Source organism: Heliangelus exortis, chromosome 15 (assembly GCF_036169615.1).
Source record: "Heliangelus exortis chromosome 15, bHelExo1.hap1, whole genome shotgun sequence".
NCBI lineage: Eukaryota > Metazoa > Chordata > Aves > Apodiformes > Trochilidae > Heliangelus > Heliangelus exortis.
The window spans coordinates 9,494,458-9,514,641 of record NC_092436.1 but is presented as its reverse complement, the minus strand read 5'-3'; the positions used below and the strand labels follow the sequence as shown (position 1 = coordinate 9,514,641).

Genomic DNA, 20,184 nt, shown 5'->3' with positions numbered 1-20,184 from the left:
CAGTGCTGGCTTTCACACCCTTCTCTAGCATCCCTCCTTAATGGGAGTACAGCCCTAAACACAGTGGATCTCTCTTCAATATTTGCTGGTCCAGGGTTTCCCCCTTCATGGACACACAGGAGCTGCTTTTCATACTATTGAGCTTCTCATGTAACTTTTTAAATAACACACACACTTTACTGGTAGAAAAGCACAGGGGCCCACATACCTGTACTCCAAAAAAACCCACCCCAAAACAACAATAAAAATACTCTTTTCCTCAGCAGGTGTCATCAGATTATTTTTATGGATTCCTTCAGGATTCCAAAGTCCTGCTCAATTTCCAGGGTGTTCTCCCACCTTGCAAAAAGATTGTGCAGGTCCGATATTCAGGTTCTCCCCCTCCTACCAGTGCAGCAGAACCCTGCTAGCTGTATCCTCCAACATATCCTTTGTGTTCTCCTTTCCTCCTGGGGAATTTCCAGCCTTCCTCCTCCCAAACCACCTGTGATAACCAGTTCCCTACAGCACAGCCTTCAGCAAGTGCTTTTATTGTATCATTCATCCTACTGCCACAACAAAGATGTTCCGTGGTAGTTTTGTAGCTGCTTTCAAGCCAGTCACATGTTGTGACACTTCATTTTTACATTAATTGATCTCAAAACATTTTATGTATATACTACCAGACTCGTTACACAGCCAAGGACATTGAAGGGTACCTCCTGCCAGTTTAAAAGGCTCTTCCAAGACTGAAACAGCCAGACAGAGCTATGAGTGGAAGATAATTCCTCAGCTTCAAACCAAAAAAAGAAAAACAAAACAACAAAACAACCCAGGAATGGCCCATACAGGTTATTCTATTGTAGAGGTTGAACTATATTCTGTAAATGGCCTCTAAGTCCTCTTCCACTCTCCATTTATACTATCACCCCTAGCATTACAAAAAATCTTAGTTAACTTGCATCAGCCCAAAGCCTCCATCTCCCCAAACCCAAGAATGCACCACATCTGACTGCGGGAGCGGCAAAGAAAATGTGTGCAACCAATATGGTTGATAAACGAACTTCTGGTTTATTGCGCAGCAACTTTTGCTTATATAGAGCTTCCGTGACCACACCCCAGCCACCAACATAACTTTTTATTGGACACCCGGTGTGTTTACCTGTAGCACAGCGAATCCCTGGTGCAGGTAGCACCGGAGTATGGGCCGATCTAATTGGCCTCCCAAACATGGGGTTGGGCATAGCAAAGGGGTCGTACCTCTATCTCTTCGAGAATATTCAGGAATATTCTCCAACATTCTCCAAACCTCTCTAACATTCCCCAACATCTGACCTTTGCATGTGTTCTAAATTTGTACTTAGAAGCACACATTGTATTCCACTAGCCTCTTGTATGTGTTTTCCATAGACACAATGACACAAAAGGAGCAGAGCCTGTGAGCCAAGCCCTGGAAAGATGGTAGCTTTAAATAGCCTCTTTGTCTTGCTTTTCCTTACTGAAATATCACACATTATTTAGAATGTAGTTTTAGTTTTATCAGAGACCCAGAAATAGAGACAATAGAGGGCTGGGTGAATTTTAGCATCATTTTAGACGAAAAGTTTTTCATTCCTTCCTCCCCTTACCTCACCTCACCCTCCATTGCACCTTCCCGCATCCCCAGAACCCCCAGTACACACTCCTTGAGGGGCTCTCAGATCCACAGGAGATCCCTGACAGAACAGAAAGATGTGCACAGAGAAGTTGATACTCGTGTAAGAAATTTCACCTCTGCAAATTGAGGTCAGAATTGTGAAACCAAAGCATCTGCCCTTGATGGGGAAAAAGCCTGCAACTTAAACAGACCTCAAGCTGGTACCCAGCTGAAGTCAGAATTGAAAGGGTTTCTCAGCACTAAAGTAATGTAAAAACTGTCAAGACCATAACAGAAGTTATAAACATTTATGTTCCAGCTCAAGGAGGGAGCAGGTATTTATAACTGTGCTATGTGAATGCCAGACTGAAAACTGGAGTCCTCTCTAGTCAGGGAATATGGATGCTCCTTTTTAGGTATGTGTAGCAGCCTGCAGAGAAGATAAGATGCTTGCCCCAGTGAAGAGCCCTAAATAGGGTGCAAGAGGGTGACATAATAGGAACACACCCATGAGGCATCCCTCTCTCCCCTCAGAGCTGTAATTAGTTGCTTCATCTGGGTCCTAACACACTTGTCCACATTTGTACAGCAAATGGGTTTTAGGTTCTTTTCATTTCTTAATTTCCCAAAAAGCAAATGCAGGAGAAGTCAGAACAATTCGTGATGGGGAGAACTGAGCATGGACTTAACCCCAGGATGCAGCCTACAGTGATGGGTTTGCAGAGGGCGTGATGCTGGGAGGCCTGATGCTGTTACAGGGACTGAGCAGTGTTACAGTGTGCAGGGAGAGAAACAACAAGCAAAAGGGTAAAGCCTTATGAACAAGCCCTGTAAGCTGCATTTCAGAGCCAGGAAGAAACAAGTGCATCAGTTCCTCAATTTTTCCCACTCAAAAGGGAAGAAGTTCTCACTCACTTTTTTGTTCACTGGGCAGCTGAGCCACAGGTGAGCTACATCAAGATGCCATTGGGCTTTGTGTCCCACTCCTCAGGACAGTCTCCTGACCACTGAAGGTCTGTGAGAGAGTGAACCAGTGTGTGTTTGTCCCAGAGCAATATAAAAGTGCCTGCCAACTAACATCTGAATGACAATTCATAGAAACCTGAAAAAAAAAAAAAAAAGCATCATTGCTACATATCAGTTTTTTCTGAGCCTCACAGTGCAGCACAGGAGATGGGACTGCAGGGAATCCCACATGCCCAAACTTCTGGGCTGATTAGAAGCAACGCTGTACATTGAAGAGGAAACATAACACATTCTCTATCATTTCCTTTGTGAAAAAGCCATATAAATGTAATTTATTTATCAGTTAAAAAAAATCCACCTAAGGCTACTAAGTACAGTACAGTCCCAAGGCACTAAGCAAGTTGAACTTGGCACAATCTACAGCATTTTGTACAGTGCTAAATTGCAGGTCTGCAGAAGCAATTTGTTAATGAGAAAACATTACAGGGCAAAGCAAAAGCATCTGCAAGTAACCCATGCTTAACATGAAGACAATGTGCTATTCTCCCTGCAGCTAACTGAGCCTATCTATGGAGCCCTAAGTGTGCAGGTTAACCCAGAAATGTAACTATTGATAAGCCATGAATGACAAGCAATGCAAGCAAACATAGATCACAGAGGAATTTAGCATGATGCAGAATATTTTGGCAGCTGGGTACAGTGCCTTGGAGTAAGAAGTTCAGCAGTAAGGGCAAAACACGTGTCCCAGCTGGGTGAATGGCACGATAGCAGAAAAATACAACTCTTGAATCTACAAATCAAAGCCAGCTTCGCCTCTGCTCACCATCTGCATGACCTACACAGGTAAGGGCCGGGCTGAGCCCAAATTTGCTACCCCACAGTCTCGGAGCTGAGCAGCAGGCAAAGGGCTGAACCCGGGTCCGCGGCGGAGCAGCCCCGGCCGATGCTTTCGTGAGGATCTGGCGCCACCTAAGTCCCCAAAGAGTCTCCTTCATCCTTCCTGCCCCATTTCTCAGCAGAGGGGAAACAAAACCTTCCAATAGCAAAATCTTCTTCTTCTACAGCACAAGGTCTTTCGGGAAAATCTTCTGTAGAAGAAGAAATTGAGCGCTGAGAGCCGACAGAAGGCCAAAACATTCCTGGAGAAACCCAAGCACTTAGGTAAGGTCAGACCCACAAACAAGATTTCAGCTTTTCCTTTAACTGCCCATATCCCAAGATTTCTCTTGCCACATTTCAGAGAATTCTTGAACATTTGCTTATCCCTATCCAGATGAATACTGGACCCAGGAAAGATTTTTGCAAATCAAGAGTTCAGCTCTACAAAAATAGCAGAAAGAGCCAACTCAGAATGGACAATTGGTACCTCTAAAAGCACCTGCAAGATGGTTATGGGGCTCTAAAACCAGAAAAGACATAATGTAAAGGCTCAGAGAGGAAGTCACCTGGCAGTTACTGGCAAACAACATGTGGTGACAAGAAATGCTGCAGTGGGAAGGACAAAACTTGCAAGTTGGAGAATCAGGAGCATGAACACAGAAATATGTAGGGTTAGAGGGGGGGATCCTCATTAAAGGATGGGAAAGGAAGGACAGAAGCTGCACTCATTAGACATGGAAGACCTGCTGATCAAGTGGAGAAAGACTGAACATGACATGAAAGATGCACGTGCCTGCATCAGTTGCAATCATTTCTGTAATCTGCCCATGAATACATGAATACAAGAACCATGTGCAGCATTCTAGCCCAACAACACTCCCTAGCATCCTAGTTTGGTTTTACACTGAAAGACAATTAACATAATTAAATGAGGGAACAATTGTCTATTACAGATGTAAGTGAGCTTTTATTATGCAAGAAAACTTTCAGGAACTTCCGACTTTGTTGAGCTGCACAAGGTACAGATAATTCAAAGCTTCTCCCATACACAGACTTCCCACTCTTCAGAAGGATGCACAATGCTCCTGGAGGGAACTGCGTTTGGTCAGCGTTTCTAAAGGAAGACTTAGACACAAAAGAATAAAAAAAGAAAGGTGATATAGTGGAGCCTGAAGCTCTCCTTGGACTCTCACTGAAAGGAGAGCTTCTTTGGATCAAGAGATGATTACAACTTGGAGATTTACCTGCTGACTGCTAACTTTTCCAGAAGCTGAAACAGGCCCTTGGATTTCCAGCCATCCTGTACAGATCTCAGGCAAACTCTCAACCAAAGCAACTCACTCAGGCATCAGCCCCAGCCACATCTACCTGAAACAGTCCTAGGCAAGCATCAGCACATCACAATGGCAAGGAAGGCACCCACACTCTAAGCAGAATTAAACATCCATCCAGGTATAACAAGTGCTCACTCATGCTGTCACAACACATCTAAACTGTCACAAGCCATCAGCCTTTGTAACTTGTACCAGATACAGAAGAGAAAGGAACTCGCCTTCCATCTGCTGCAGGGGCACAGGTAAATGGGAACATACAAGGAGTAGGAATTTACTCTCAGCTGTGTCCTCCTCAGATAGCTGCTCTCCTGAGGACCAGCTGCTGCATGGTTATTTGCTTTTCTTTGGACTGGGCTCAATCCCTTAAGTAACCCCCTTCGCATTGTCCTTTTTCTGGCATTTATACAGTTTTCTTTTTCCTGGTGCAGGTCGGGAATATCAGTGCTGACTTTTTAGCTCCGGCTGCCCTCTAGTGACAAATGTCCCATCCCGGTGTGGTTTTGCTCATCTGGGGCTCTACTGCCCCTGGGGACAGACAATTCCTTACACTCTGCATAAAAGATGTACAAAGCGATATTTCTTAACTGGGAAGGCTTTCACGTCAGTGAAAGCTCCAGCCTTTAAGGATTTACTGATTTTATAATCCCACATTCCTGCATTCCACCCAAACCCTGGTACCTCAAATACAGGTAAAAGGAAATAATTCCCTTGGTTTCCTGCTCCAGCTGAACCAGAAATCGACAGCAGTTGGTGGAAGTCAAGTAGCTAAATATTTCTCCAACATTTTCTGTGTTTTATATGTTTGGACTGATCTGGGCTTTGGCTCTAAGGCAACAATACTTAATTCAAGTCACTTCAGTGAAGGTTACAGAGGGACAGGGTTCTATTGCAGCCAGAACATAAAGGAGCTGTTGGCCAGAGCATCTCTTTGCAGACCTCAGTGTAGACTGAGAATGGTGCCAGCAGCACAGGATCCCAGCCGAAGGGGTGCCCAGCAGCTTGGATTTGTTCATATTTGAGAAACCTATAATTCCTGTATCCCTTACAAAGATGAGGCTGCAGCATGCAGCCCCATAGAAGCTACACTGGAAAAGGCTGGTGGCTTGGGCATGAGATGGGGGCACAGCTGAAACTTCAGTACTAGGAAATGTATAAAAATCAGACTGAAGTTTTTTTAATTGGAACACAGATAAGGTGCTAGCTTTGGAAAGTCATTTCTCAGATTTCTGATGATTACACTGTGCAAGTAGTTCAAATTGAGAACAGGGTGAGATTTATATATGTTCTGTCTTTCTCAGTCCTTGACAATTAATTCCACCTTAGTTCAAATCCTTGTATCCAATACTGGAAGTGTCACCAAATGCATTTATTTACCTTGTCTATTAAGCAAACAGGAGTGCAGCAGTAGCTGCTAACATAATGTATTACTAAGGTCTGACTTTCCTGACAGTGCATTAACTTTTAAAATGTTATCTCAAGTACTCTTTTGCAGAACTGGCTTTATAATCAAAGACTTGATGTTTGGATTCCAAAACAAAAGCCAACATTAGGGACTGCAGTCATGCATTGGTTAGAAATAATCTTCTATTACACAGCAAACATGTAAATCTGATGGTTACTGACTACCCCAAAAATTAAACACAGCATTAGCTGCTCCCAGGAGAAAGAAATACAAGAAACATGAGAACATGCTGTAGCAGAACATTACCTGCACCCAGATCATTCATACATTATGAACACAATTTGCTCTTAACCTACTGGGGGTAGCAACAGCCCACAGGATAGCAGAGACCCCCCCTTAATGTACATGCACTCCTGAGCTCTGTATTTCTCTACATACCTGAGAGTAATAACCAGTGGGAAGCAAAGCTCAAACGTGGTTTTGTTTGCTTTTCCTGTTATGTCCATTGCTTGCAACTACCCATTTCCTGATTTGAGAAGTATTTACTGCAGATTTACACCCAAGTCCTACTCTGCATTGCCCTATATCCCTTTTTCTTCTCTGTAGATGGCACTCAGCATCCGTGTAAACCTGCTCAACATGGGACCACTGGATCTCTGCAAATGTGTTTCCATTCAGGAGGCAAGGAAGGAGGGCAATGCAACCTCATATTCCAAAGGTTTCTGGCACAGTCCCAGAGGGACCTTTCCTTTTTACTCCCCTCTGAACCACACACACCTGGTACAGAGGCTCAGGCAAGAGCATGGAGCGGGACAGCTTCACAGATTAATTACCCTGTGGCACATCACACTATTGAATTTACACATTTACTTTAATGAAAACACTCTCAGGATTCCAATAGCAAAATATTTGTGTTTCCCCATAGAAAGACAAATCAAAACTAAGTACCCAAAGCTTTAAGTATCAAGTGCAACCAATAACAACATTTTATTTTAAAATGAAACCGTAGCAAGTCACCTGCATTTGAAAATCAGGGTGCAGTGCCCAAAGGCCTGAAGCCAGGGAGAGGTTAACAAGGAACAAGTTCAGTCTTGTTGAGACTCACTACTCTATAGCAATACAAGTAACCATGATGATGCTTCACCTTAGTTTAGATGTTTCCCAAGACTTTTCTTATTCCCACCCAGGATTATTTGTATTCTGGAGTGCTGGCACCTCGTACCGGTTGGCTGGGTTCAGTTATCAGCTCCCTTCAAATCCAGCCAACCAGGCTGCCGACTGTTGGACTTTTTGGACACGCACAAGGCACATAAAAGGCAACAAGAACCTGACACCCGGCGTCAGGGCCAGCGCAAACCCATTTGTTTTCCCGGCTCTGTTTTCCCAGCCTGCTCGCTGGGATTGGCAGGCAATTTTGGAGCGAAGGACTTTGAATTGCAGCGGCTGGATTTGGCGGGACCGCAAAGGATGAAAGTGCATTTTCTGACACAGTTCTCACTTGGGGGAGGGAAAAAAACCCTCCAGCTGCCCCCTCCGGCACACGGGGCTCTCAGGAGCCCGGTAACCACCAGAGCTGAAGGCGAGGGCTCAGGCCAGCGGGTCCCCTCTGCAGCTCACACAGTTCAAGCCCCAGCACCTTCCCTGCCACCACCTCCACGCACCGCACTTGGCGTGTCACCTCGCCTGTCACCGATGCCACTGTCACATCCTCCCCACCCTGCGGGAAACAGCAAGGCGGCCTCTGTGGCCTTTCTGTCAAAAAAAAAATTAATTCTGCCGGCTCTGAGGGAGCGGTCGGGCTGGCTCTGTCCCGACCCGGAGGGACACGGAGAGACGGGACACCTCGCCCCGTACTTACCGATGGCGGCTGCGCCTCGCAGGACGGACTCGGCGTTCCCCATAGCCGGACGGAGGGAGCGGGACGGTGCGCGGTATGCGGTGTGCTGCTGACGGTGTGCGGGAGGGCAGCTCCGCGCTCCCGCCGATTCGAAGCTGCCGCCTGCCCCGCCCCGAGCCCGCACCGCCAACCACCGGCAGCGGGCGGGGCGGCACGGATCGGATCGGATCGGATCGGCACAGCCCCCGGCTCCTCTCGCGAAGGGGGGGTTGTGTCCCCACCCCCTGTCAGCCTGCAAGGGAGAGGTGGTTGCTCCGGTGTCAGCCCGCGAAGGGAGGTGTCTACACCAAGCACCCATCTCAGCTTCCAGAGGGAGGTGCCTGCCCCGTGTCACCCTGCACTTGGTACTTCACCCATGCACTCGGTAAAGCCCGGGTGTCCTTGCCCGTGCCCCCATGCCAGCCTCCAAAGGGAGTTGTTTTCATACCCATACTCACACCAACCTATACAGACCACTCGTTTGTGCCCACACCAGCCCAGCTGTAAAATTATTGCATTTGGAAAAGACCTTTGAGATCATTGAGTCCAACCGTAAGCCTAACACTGCCAAGGCCACCATTAAACCATGTCCCTAAGTACCAGCTCTACACGTGTTTTAAGTACCTCCAGGAATGGTGGCTCTGATAGTCTCACGTGCCTTGGGATTTTGAATTAATAGACTACAGGCAGGAGGCAACAGGAAGGGGTTCTCCATAGTCCCTGAATAATGCTGATAACACTAGAATTGTTTCCTTTTTAAAAGGCAAAATAAACCCTCATAAAACCCAACCCAATAACAACAAAAACCCAAAACAAAACCAAAAAACCCCAAAAAACCACAGTACTAGTGCAAATTATTTGTCCACTTGCAGTAATATTCACCAGAACTATCCTCTGAGGCCAAGGCTTCTAGGAAAAGGCCAAGAGTGGGAAAAAGGCCACTGCCACATTACAGGATGAAGATTTCTCCCACATCTCAGACAGGATGTGGTCCTCCTCTGCCACGAAGCTGGGAGGTTTGTGAGAGATGAGTCCCACTGCCCCTGGGACACACTGCTCCCCATTATCTCATTTACTGGTACATTTTGCACAGGACTGATGTGGATTTTGGAGGAAGCAAATGAACAAAACACAAGGCTTGAGATTCCTGATTGTTTCTACTGTCAGAGGAGCCCAGACACCCCTGGGAACAACAGATAGAATTAAGGCAAATGACAGTAAGGAGGCCACCGTTTATCCTAGTGTTGATTTTCTCTTCCACAGCTGCCTGCAGAACATCATTACTGGGTGCCAGCAGCTTTGAAATGCTTAGATGTAGATTAAGACACATCCTGACCTGAAAACCAAGACAAAATAATTGGAACGTGGTGTGCAGATGAGTCTGCTGCTGCTTTGGGCCTGGGAATGGGCCAAGTCTGGAAAAAAAGTGAGAGCAATGCCTTTGCAGGGGCACTGCTGCCTTTCTTCCTCCCCACCATCCCAGCGCCCCTTATCAGACACCATGGTTATACGTGGACAGCCCGGCTGAAGAAGGGATGTCTGGCTTGAGAGTGAGCAAGGGAGTGACTGTGACATGTGGATACTCATTATCTAGCTGCTAATGCACTTTTTATCTTCCCTGTTAGGTGACAGCAATATGGCAAGGTCTCCAGTACTTGAGCAATCTTCAAAGCCGCCATCCGAGCTGCTGGTGCTACCCTCACACACGGCAGTTTACAGGCAGCTCATCACCAGGTTTGGGGTCATTAGCATGGCTTGTGTTTCTAATAATAATCCTTGGAACAACAATAACAGCAGCAGCACAACGCAGAAGAACTGCTGAGTGTTCACAGTAGATCCTGAACAAGTCAGGACTGGTAGCAAGACACAAGCTGCAGCCCTCAGCAACACCAACCATTACAGCAAAAGGGCACTGATTTCTCAGATTTTCTCAAAGCAAAAGGGAGGAGACATCTTGCTCTGTTTGTTCCCAGAAAACACTTATAATACACACTCTCATTCTCAAGGAGGGTGAGTAGCACACAGAGCAGCTTTCCCAGCCCTCTAATAACTGGGACCTTGCTTCCACCTGAGCAGGTGCAACAGGAACCTGACTGCAGAGCCAGCACCTGCAGAGCTTCCCTCTGCCCAGTAATTGCCCCAGTGCCAGGGAAAGAGGCCCTGGAACCAGGCACCTGGAAAACTGAGCCAGCCCCAGCAGTGCTCAACCCTCTCCTTTTCTTCAGATGGGCCAGGAGCACAGTCCCTGCTGTCCTGGCAGGAATTTCCCAGCTGATGAGAGCAGCCTCCTTCTACCTAAATCTTATCCCACCCCTGCTTGAGGAATCCCAGGCAGGTCACAGTGTGTCACTCAGGTGGACACTTAGAGAAGGCTGAAGAGGGCAGGGAGAGAAAATCTGAAAGGAGGACACAGGAGAGCTGTGCATCTCCCCAGTTAGCTCCCAGCAATCACTGTATGGCCCCTCTGGGGCAGGACTCTCAGGGACATTGCTGGTCACAGCACAGAGCTGAGGTTTGGAAGATGATGTTCTGACAGAGGTTGTCAGTTTTCTGTGGCAGCTGTTGTCAATTCACTTCATTCCCTCTGTGCTGCTTCCCCTCCACAAAGGAGGGATAACACTGCTTGGTGAGGGGTGCCTGGTTGGCATTTAAAGCTGGCCTAGGATGTTCAATAGTGTCTCAAGTAGGCAAAGGACTATCTAGCATCACATTGGCCAAAACAGCCCTAGCATAATCCTGAATGGTTCCTCTGTCAGTGTTATGCTCTGGATGAAAGACTGATTAAGCTAAATTTTCATGGGGTTTTTCCACAGTTCAAATCTCAAGATCACAGATTTCCCAAGCAGATTTGGAGCCACAATGCATTGATCCCGACCTGAAGAAAGACTTTTTTATTCTATTGTGCTTCTTCAAGATATGAATCTTCTCCTGTTGCCAAGAAGCACTCTGGCTAACAATGACCAAAGCAATGATGGTTTTTAAACATGAGAATCTGCATCTGCTGGAACCCAAGGTGAGGCTCACCACCTTATTTCATCTAGAGACCACCAAGCAGCTGTCACACAGCACTAAACCTGAGCATGTGTTATTGGACTGTAACCAAAAGCCTTCAGCAAAGAAAGCTTTAGCTCCCCTAAACTCACACAACAAGGGACAGAGCATCTGCACCACAAGTCAGCCAGCCAGCACAACTGTGTGGTGCAGCCCCCAGCTTTCCCAGAAGAGGAGAAGAGGAAGACACTGCTTTGGAGGCCAGCCCCAAGCACACACAACCTTAACGATTTCTGCAGGGGTAGGGTCAGCCTTGGCTTCACTGCTGCAGCAGCACGTAGGAGGATGTCATCCTTAACTCAAAGGCTCAGTGCTGATCTAGGCACAGATATCAGAGAGAGGTTATGTGAGGCCACATTCCCTGAGCAACACGACAGTGAATGACTTCAGTGAGTAAGAAAACATGCTCTTTGCATTTCTTTCCCCTCTCCATAAGCCCTTGCCATGGAAGCACTGGAAGAATAACTCAATATGAGGAACAAACATAAATGAGCACAACTATTACACAAGTGGAGCACTGGAGCTATTGCCCAGGGCAGGTCTGGGCTCAGCCCAATCCCTGCAATTGCCAACAGTGCAGGTGTGTTGCCAGTTCTCAGGTGCACTGCGGGCACTTATGGAAGAGCTCCTGAGATTCTCTGTCCCCTTGCACTGCTGGAGAGATGCTTGTACAGCAGCTGGGAAAAGCCTTGGTCCCCAAGCTGCAGAGAACCCTGTGCCCAGGGAAGAAGAGGAATAACATTTTCATTATGGTCACTCAGGAGAAGTCCTTGTACAAACCCCCAGCATTTCCCAGTACTCAGACCGGGTGTGGATCCTGCAGCAGTAGGGCAGGCTGTTGCTTATAAGTTGGGCACTTCTGAGTGTCCTACACACACCAAAGATGCTATGGAAGAGTAAAGAGTTCACATTTAGTCACTTTTCCATCTACAGCTCTAAGGCTACTCGCAAAATGACAAAACCCTGTTCCTTCTGTGAAGAACAGCTGAGTGAGGTGACAGATCAGCACAGCCATGTTGCCTCCAGCATCACTTGAATTCTGACCTCAGATGACATCACCAGGCAAGTTCCTCCCCCTGTTTTTTCAGTATTTTCTCCCTCTGTAAAAAGCAATTAACAACAATACAGAATCCTTTATTAAGGATGCTGTGGGAATTAAACAGCCACTTACAGTTCTGAAAATGAAAGGAAGATTAAAAGTGCTCTGAGACTCGGTTATAAGAATCTGATATCTCAGTTGCATCATTATCGTTGTCTCATTGCAGACAATATCATCAGTTACGGACCCCCTTGTGCTGGTTCTGCACTGGTCTGCAGTTAATGTCCCTGGTTTTAAGTTTTCACAGCCCTGGGTGAGCGCGGTTCTGGTCCGGCCCGGGCTGCGCTGCTGGGCTCCCCCACTAGAGGGGAGCTTTCACCTACAAACCACCCTCCAGCTCTTGCAGTAGGAAACACTTCTCCAAGCCTGCAGTGAGAGAGGGGTTTGCAGGGGTAGATTTCCACCGACAAGGTTCCGGACCAGCACTCTCGATCAAGTGGAAGAATTTCTCTCTTGGTTTAGCTTGTGACACTCGGGAAGGGGCTCATCGCATCTGCTGGTGGCCTCACGGACACCCACAGCTCTGCCAGTGCTTTACGATTCACCAGACACACAAAAAGGATGTCAAGCAGCCAGCAACAGCTGAAGAAAGGTGATGTCCTTCCCGTGAGCTGGCCCAGGGTCCTCCGCAGGCAATGCCGAACCCTTCCATGTTGTTAGAGTGTTCTGCAAGATGTCAAAAACTCCGGGAAAGATTTCAGAGTGGTGTAGCTCAGTGGAGTAACCACAGACCCCACAGGAGGAGAGGGAGAAAATATCACACAGACATCCATCCCTTCACCTCCCACTCTTGCTTTCTGCAAAAAATCTTCCCTAGGACAGGAGTGGGCACGAAGGAAGGAGATGTCCTTGCTGAAGCCACACCACATTTTTAGACATCTGTGGCAGGTCACGCATCAACACACAACCAAATGTCATCTGATCAGAGCATGGTGAGGGAAGGGGGAAAACAGAGGGGGAGAAGGGGGGGGAAGGAACCCTAAACAAACACGTGGCTGCATCCTACATGAAATGAAGTCACTGGCAATTCCCCAGCCCTGGTCCCAGGGCTTTGTCCCCTCGAGATCAGCCAAGTCATGCCCTGCCTGCTGCAGGTGGAGCTCAGAGCCCAGCAGATGGCAGAAAAAACACACAGCAATGGAGAACAGCACGCCATTAATTACAGGCAGGGTTATTAGTGGTAGAGCGGTACCGGTACCTCCCAATCACAGCTCCAGATTTATTGGGCTGAGCATCCCAGAGAATTTCTACGCCACTTTTCACCCTGAAGACATTTCAAGGCTGGACGTGCCCATTTCTGTCCTGGTGTATACACACTGGGAAACAAATACTTTTTATGTGCAATGGACACAGACAAGCATAGATGCACTGCCTGAGGACTGATGTGCACTCTGTGCAGCCTGTCCAGAGCTGAGAGCCACTTCCTGGGCACGTTCATCCTGTCCACTCACCCACAGCAAACCTCTGTTTGGCAGCTCCCAGCTGCCCACAGATAAACACTGTTCTGGCCTCAGGATATCCAGGAATCACAAATGAGTGTCCCACTCCTTCAATTCAGCCTGGAAAAAGATTGCTATGTAGGAAAGAAGATACTTCTAGAGAACACGATGAGCAAGATATCCTTATTTAAACTCCTGGCAGCTATTTATTTATGCGTTTTGCTGTAGCTATTTTAGATGTTGTCATATGAGAAGCAAGCTTAAAAAAAATAAACCCTCTTGGCTAATGTAACAGCAAAGCTGGACTAGATGAAACTCTGAAGGTGGGACTGTCTTCTGTGGGTGTTCTGGCTTACACCCACCTGGGGTGAACAGTGGTTTGACAGTCACAGCAGCACAGAACAGTCTAAGGCAGGAGATGAAAAGCCACAAGTCAGATGGCATTTGTTAAGTCTCTCACATACTTTTCTACCAGACTGAGAATCATGGTGTGGCATTTTCTTATCACACCTTGAAGATACATTGTTTACTACTGCTGGTACACCTCTTAATGCCCTGTAATAGTGGGGTAGTGCTGCAGGTTTCAGAGCAACCCCAAGTTTCAGCAATAGTTTGACATGGGGCTGGAAGTCCAGATGTGCAAGGTGTCTGACAGCAACTTCTGCTTTGGTTTAGCATGAGTCATTCTGTCACTCCTGTAAGTCATAGGACTTAACATCCCCACCTTTCAAATGGAAAGAAATGGCAAAAAATCTGCTTCAGAACATTTAAAAGCAAATGGAAACTGGTAAAAACACTGGCAGACAGTGCCTGGGACCCAGCAGAAGTACTCAAGAGACCTAAGCCCCATTTCTTTCTCCCTTCCTCTCCTTCTTTGACTTTCTGGATGATTTTTGACAAGTTATTTCATGAGTCAGTCACCTCTTTCTTCTGATGGAGACTCACCTTGATAGAGCACGTCAGAATCTACAGTTCATGTGACTACTGGCTGAATAAGAGCTTGAGATCACTGAAACCTGTCACACCTCTGTGGTGGTCACTGTACTGGTGCACTGCCTAACAGACTGAAAAAATGTTTATTGACAAACCATGTACATCCATCAATTGCTCAGCAGTGCTCTTCTGGGTTGACACTGTTGGGCTGGGGCCCTTCCTCCTAGAAAGACAGACTCACATGGGCAGAGCAGAAGTTGTCTCTCCACTTCACCATTTATTTTTTTAAAAGAGGCACCTGAGGATTTTTTTCTTCTTTAATAGGCTCCAGGAGACCTGTTGATGTCCCATCATGGCTCTGGAGATGAAGAACGATGAGCCAAAACCTACTTTTCTCCTTCCTAGTTCTCCCTGCAGTCTGGATTCTCTTCTAGGTTTCCACTGTGAAAGCACTGAGTTTTCAAACAGATATCAGACATTTTCCACTGTCCTGGGAACACGCAGCCTCCATGACTACAAAGATCAGAGCATTTTTGTGACATAAGTGACAACTCAGCTGGGACAAAATTCTCCTGGGGCTTAAAACATGTGCAGGGAGGGACCTCACTTTACCCAGCAAACACCAGTAAAGTCCAGGAAGAAAAAAAAAGGAAAAAAAAAAAAAGGAAAAAAAAATCAAACAGTAAATAAAATTAGCACTGTGGGCTGCACCTACCCAGCCACAAGAGCTCATTCAGTGTGGGAAGGGGAAGTGCTGGAGGTAGCATGACCAAGGTATGTGGGAGGAGGCAGGGAAGGAAAGCTGATGCATCCCACTCCTTCAAACTGCTTCAAAATATGAAACCAAGCAGTTAGAGGTGGAGGCTATAAATGACTGGTCAACTGAGGAGCAATAAAAGGGCACACAGTATCCTGAAGCATTTAGCAAGCCTGAGAATATACTGCCAGAAGGGTCATGAGGGCCCAATTGTGCAAGCTGATTTTTAAAAGGCTTTTTTTTTTTTTTTCCAAATATCCAATAGCATTCACCTCAGCTCCTGTTACAGGGCAGTAGCTGGCCTACCTGGACTCCCTCTATCTCCCTCCTGGCCCAGCAGCATTAGAGCCATTTGTGATGGCAGATCCATCCATGTCAGAGGCAGGACACTGACCTGAATGTGAGGGCTCCCTTTTCCTGCCATGCCCATCTGCACCCACTCTATCATCTCCTAGTTTTCTCTGTCAGGCAAAACGTTTCCCAGGTTCCACCCAGAATAACACTGGACAGAGGATGACCAGCTTCCCTCTGCCAAGTCTGGACAGAGCCAGGGACTTTTCTCACACTGCTGATCCTAGTTTCCATGTATGGGAATGAGCACTGATATCTCTGGGATGGTAGGAACCAGCATAAGATGGGAGGCAAAGCGTCCTACCCAGTAAGGCAGAAGTGTTGAGGGTGGGAGATCAGAGCTCATCCAGGGCACGAGGACTTGTCCGTCTCTTCCATGGAGCTCTGGAGCCCCTTTTCTGAGCACCCTGAGTTCAGGATGGTCAGGCACAGAAAACTGGTTGTGCCCAATGTGGAGACAGGTGGCAGATGTTACCCAAATTTGGGTTCACATTTTCATGGAGCTCCCTGTAACTTTGCCCCCTTCCCATGAAACAGGTTCCAAGTCACAGGAACCTTCTGGACCCAAGATCCCAGCAGACCTTCTCCTGGGGCAGGAACTAACTCCTTTACTACTCCCTGGAATTTTCTGATGGTTTGAGGAGGGAGATGCCCTGATCATGTAGGAAACCTGTGACCAGAGGGTCTAAGCCACTCCCAGAATACAATGAGTCGGAAGCTCAGTGCTGAGCAGGCAGAGCAGAACAGGCAGCCCGAAGGCTTCTGCCCACTGCTGGTTTCAGGGGACAGCAGGGCTAGGGAGGTCCCTGACTGCTGGGACCAGAGCAGCTCTGCCTAAAACGCTCCCATTTGAGAGGAGTGGGAGTTCACAGAGCATAGTCCATCCATGGGCTCAAATCCATTTCCTGGAAGCTTTGCCTTTTTTCTGCACTGTGAAGCCTAGTGTAGGCAAGCCTGAAAAACCAGTTTGGTTTTGTTTCATGTTGACTTTATTATTTTTTTTCCCCTCCTCTTTGCAGGGGTGCCAGCGCCGCTGTGCTGTTGCTATGTTTTGCAGTGCTTGGGCACGACACGGTTCTCATTTCAGGCGCTGACGTGAACCCTGCAAATCTGGAACGAGTCAAACCGGTCCCACAGAGCTGCAGGGAGAGCCTGGCAACTACCCCTGCTTCACAGCCCCTCCTCAAACCCCAGCACCCCTGCGGAGAGGATGGGGGAGGAGAAGCACAGCGGTAGCTCCACATTGCAAACTTTTCAGGGAAGGCTATGACCAAGGGTTGTCCCAAAAAGCCTGGAGCTCAGCTTGGAGCCTTCCTGAGGACAGTGAATTTTCAGACTCTCCAAGCTGACGTTAGGATGAGGTTGCTGGCAGCACTGCTGGAGAGCATTCCCAGGGGAATGCTGCTCCCAAGGTGGGTGCCTGGAGATGTCACCCACACTTTACAGGGCTGTGTTTGCAGCTTAACAAGGCAGACACAGGATACAAACCCTCACAAAGTAGGGTACTGTGCTGTCCCCACCAGACTCTGCACACCCTGCTCCCATCTCCAGGCTCTGGCCTGTTGTGGGGTGCAGAGCAGGGGAAATGCTGGGCTGCATTTCAGCTCAGGGCTCTCTCTCCAGCTCCTTCGGCCTCAGGAGATGCAACAGGGCTGCTGCTGGGATTGCAAAACACTCGCCTGCCCTGTGTTTGGGGCTGGTTTTCGCCAACGTTACTAGGGTACAGGAGTGACTAATTCTCTCCGAACTTTCAGTTTCAGCCTCAAGCACTACATTTCAGAGGGACCTGGTGTCTGTTGTGTGGGAAAAGAAGTCAGAGACAGCTCAGCACTGCGGCTATCTAGGGCAGAAATATCCAGATACAGAGATCTGCCTCCTCACGGCAGGGGCTGCGCTGAGCTGACAGGACCAAGCCTGGCCATGGAAGAGCACACGTTTCCCCCTACCCCTCTGTAGCTTTCCGAGGAAAAGGAGAGCAAAAGGAGAGCAAAAGGAGAGCAAAAGGAGAGCAAAAGGAGAGCAAAAGGAGAGCAAAAGGAGAGCAAAAGGAGAGCAAAAGGAGTTGACAAACTAGTGACCAGACATTTCACATAACTTCTGTTCTCAAAGCAATCTCTGGACACTAGTTTAACCTTATCAAGAAAATATGGAGCAAGAAGAGGGGTGAGGGACACAAGGATACAGATGCCTTTACTTGTGGGGGTGCTGAATTCAAACATCATCCCTTCTGCCTGCTTGCCAGGAGTGATGCTCTGCGCACACTGGAAAAGTACAGCCCCTGCCAGAAGGCTCTGGAGGAACGCCTCGGGGCAGGGAGGGGGATGGGGGGGAGGATTTGCTTCCACCCTGGCGTGTGAAAAGAAATACAGGTCTGGAAAGGTGCCATGGAAATAGGTTTCAATAATAGCGGCTGGAGACGGGTTCGTGTGCCGGAGAAGGCCGTGGCAGGGAGGGGGCCGCGGTGGCTCCAAGAAGCTATGGCAGGAATGTCCCCTCAGGAACTCGCTGTTCCTTCCTGTGGAGCCAACGTCACAGGCAAAGTGCAGGAGACAGGCAGGAAGGCTCACACGGCTCCTCTGCTCCCGGCCTCCTGCAGCATGGATCCTGTGTGCTCAGCCCCTCACAAACAGCCCCTCTCCCAGGGGGCTGGAAGAGAAGAGGAAACACATGGACCCTTATGGCCAACTGCTCCCCACAGCTGATGTCAAGCTAAAGCATGGCTGGGGGATGCACACTTCTGTCAGGGGCATGGGGAAAAGACCATGGTCTTACAAAGCTTTCTCTCCCAAGGGTCATGCAGAGGGTTCCCAGCACAGCCAACACTGCCCAGGGTCAGCATGGCAAGCAGCTGCTCCACTTTTACATGAGGAGAAACCCAGCACACCCAGAAACTGTTCTACTCCCACCCTCTGTGTTTTCAGAGAGGGGTTTGGGTGGCCCCTTGTCCAGCCAGACCATCTCCCTGATGTGCTCAGCAAGGAGGAGGATGTGCTCTGCCCTCCCCACCAAAGTGCACACTGGTCAGGGCTCACTGCACACACATCACTCTCACACAGGGACGACTCAGCAAGAAGGATGCCAGCAACACACTCTTGTACAGGCACCGACAGCTGACAGGGACACAGACACCACAGGAATAGCTTGCAGCTCAGCTGGAGAACTGACCCTACAGCACCCACGCACCCCCTGCTCCCCACACAGGCTCTGCACCCCTAGCTGCAGGAGAAGCTCCCACAGAGCAGTTGGCACAACAGCTGAGCCATCACTTTTTATAGTGCATGAGCTCCAGCACTTGATCTGAACTTTGCAGCACGAGGGAATAGCATTTCACACAGCTCAAGAAGAGGATAAACATATCACAGCAGCCACCAGGAAACGGGGCAAACAGCACCAGGCACCTGTAAACAGGGCACGGTGCCTTTGGCCAGAACAAGGGGCTGCTTGGACAGCCCCCTCTCCCAAAGCCATTTCTTCTTCCTATAGCTGCATCTCAGAGATCCATTACTATCTTGAAGGGGGGGAGGAGGAGGAGGAAAGTATGAAAACTTAGAACTCTAGCCAGATCCTGGACTGGTGACTTGGTGGAAAGCCAGGGTATAAGTGGAACAGCCTGGAGCAACTGGGTTGTGATATCTTAATACAGTGATATCTTATACTCACTTATGTCATGATGGGAAGGGCTAAACAAGGGAGAATCTGCCCCTCTTCTCTGGAGGTTAAACTGTCTTTCAGGAGGGAAACTGCCTTGTGCAGCAGGCACTGAGCAGCCCTGCAGGCCACAGGTGAAGGTCTGGTCCTTCTGCTCCAGCAACCAGAGGCAGGAGCAGAGCTGTTCCCCTCACTAATGTGACCTCTTTGCTCAAATGAAGCCTGCAGCCTTATCCAGGGCTTCTTGATATTACTACAAGGCATGTAGTAAATAAACAGAGACTCCTTTTGATTATTTCTTTTTAGGAATTTAAGCCCTGGTGGAAAAAATGGCATTTTGCTGCCCTCGAGATCTGGTTCATCTGGAGTGAGAGGCAGGTCCAAAAGCAGTGAAAGCAACCAGCAAGTTTACAGCTCTGCATTTAGCATCCCTGTTCATCCCTTTCAGCCTCATTAAATGCTTTGGAATCTCCAACTCCCCCAGCAGCCTATTTCAAACAAATGTCCTCAATAAATCCCAGCTGTAAACCAAACCCAGGCCTTGTTAATTCCTGATCTATGAGCAAACCATTGGCAATGAACATTCAACAGCGGCTGCAGGCACAGAGCTGTTCCTCTGGATGAGACCTCCATGGCCACCATTTCTCTCTCTTTTTTTTTTTTTTTTTAAATGCATCTCTTCCAGTCGTGCCCAGCTGTTTCTTCATCTCACTGCTTCCAAACCCAAACCCGTGTATTTCATATGAAAAAAATCTCCGCATCCCCCACCCAGGAAGATCATTTTGCACCAGAAATAGAGCACTCTATACTTGGGATGCAGCCTAGGAGTTTTAA

General features: G+C 48.1%; 1 protein-coding gene across 2 annotated transcripts in view; it reads right to left on the bottom strand.

Moving 5' to 3' along the window:
• The window catches only part of NEURL1B (neuralized E3 ubiquitin protein ligase 1B), a 132,264-nt gene extending 124,038 nt beyond the window's left edge, over nucleotides 1–8,226 (bottom strand). The window contains exon 1 of one of the 2 annotated variants that reach the window (XM_071758517.1): nucleotides 8,055–8,226. In XM_071758517.1, the coding sequence (XP_071614618.1) occupies nucleotides 8,055–8,097 (43 nt within the window). In that variant the 5' untranslated portion in view covers nucleotides 8,098–8,226. The remainder of the gene's footprint in view (nucleotides 1–8,054) is intronic. The other variant, XM_071758515.1, reaches the window with a different exon arrangement.
• Nucleotides 8,227–20,184: the final 11,958 nt, after the last annotated feature.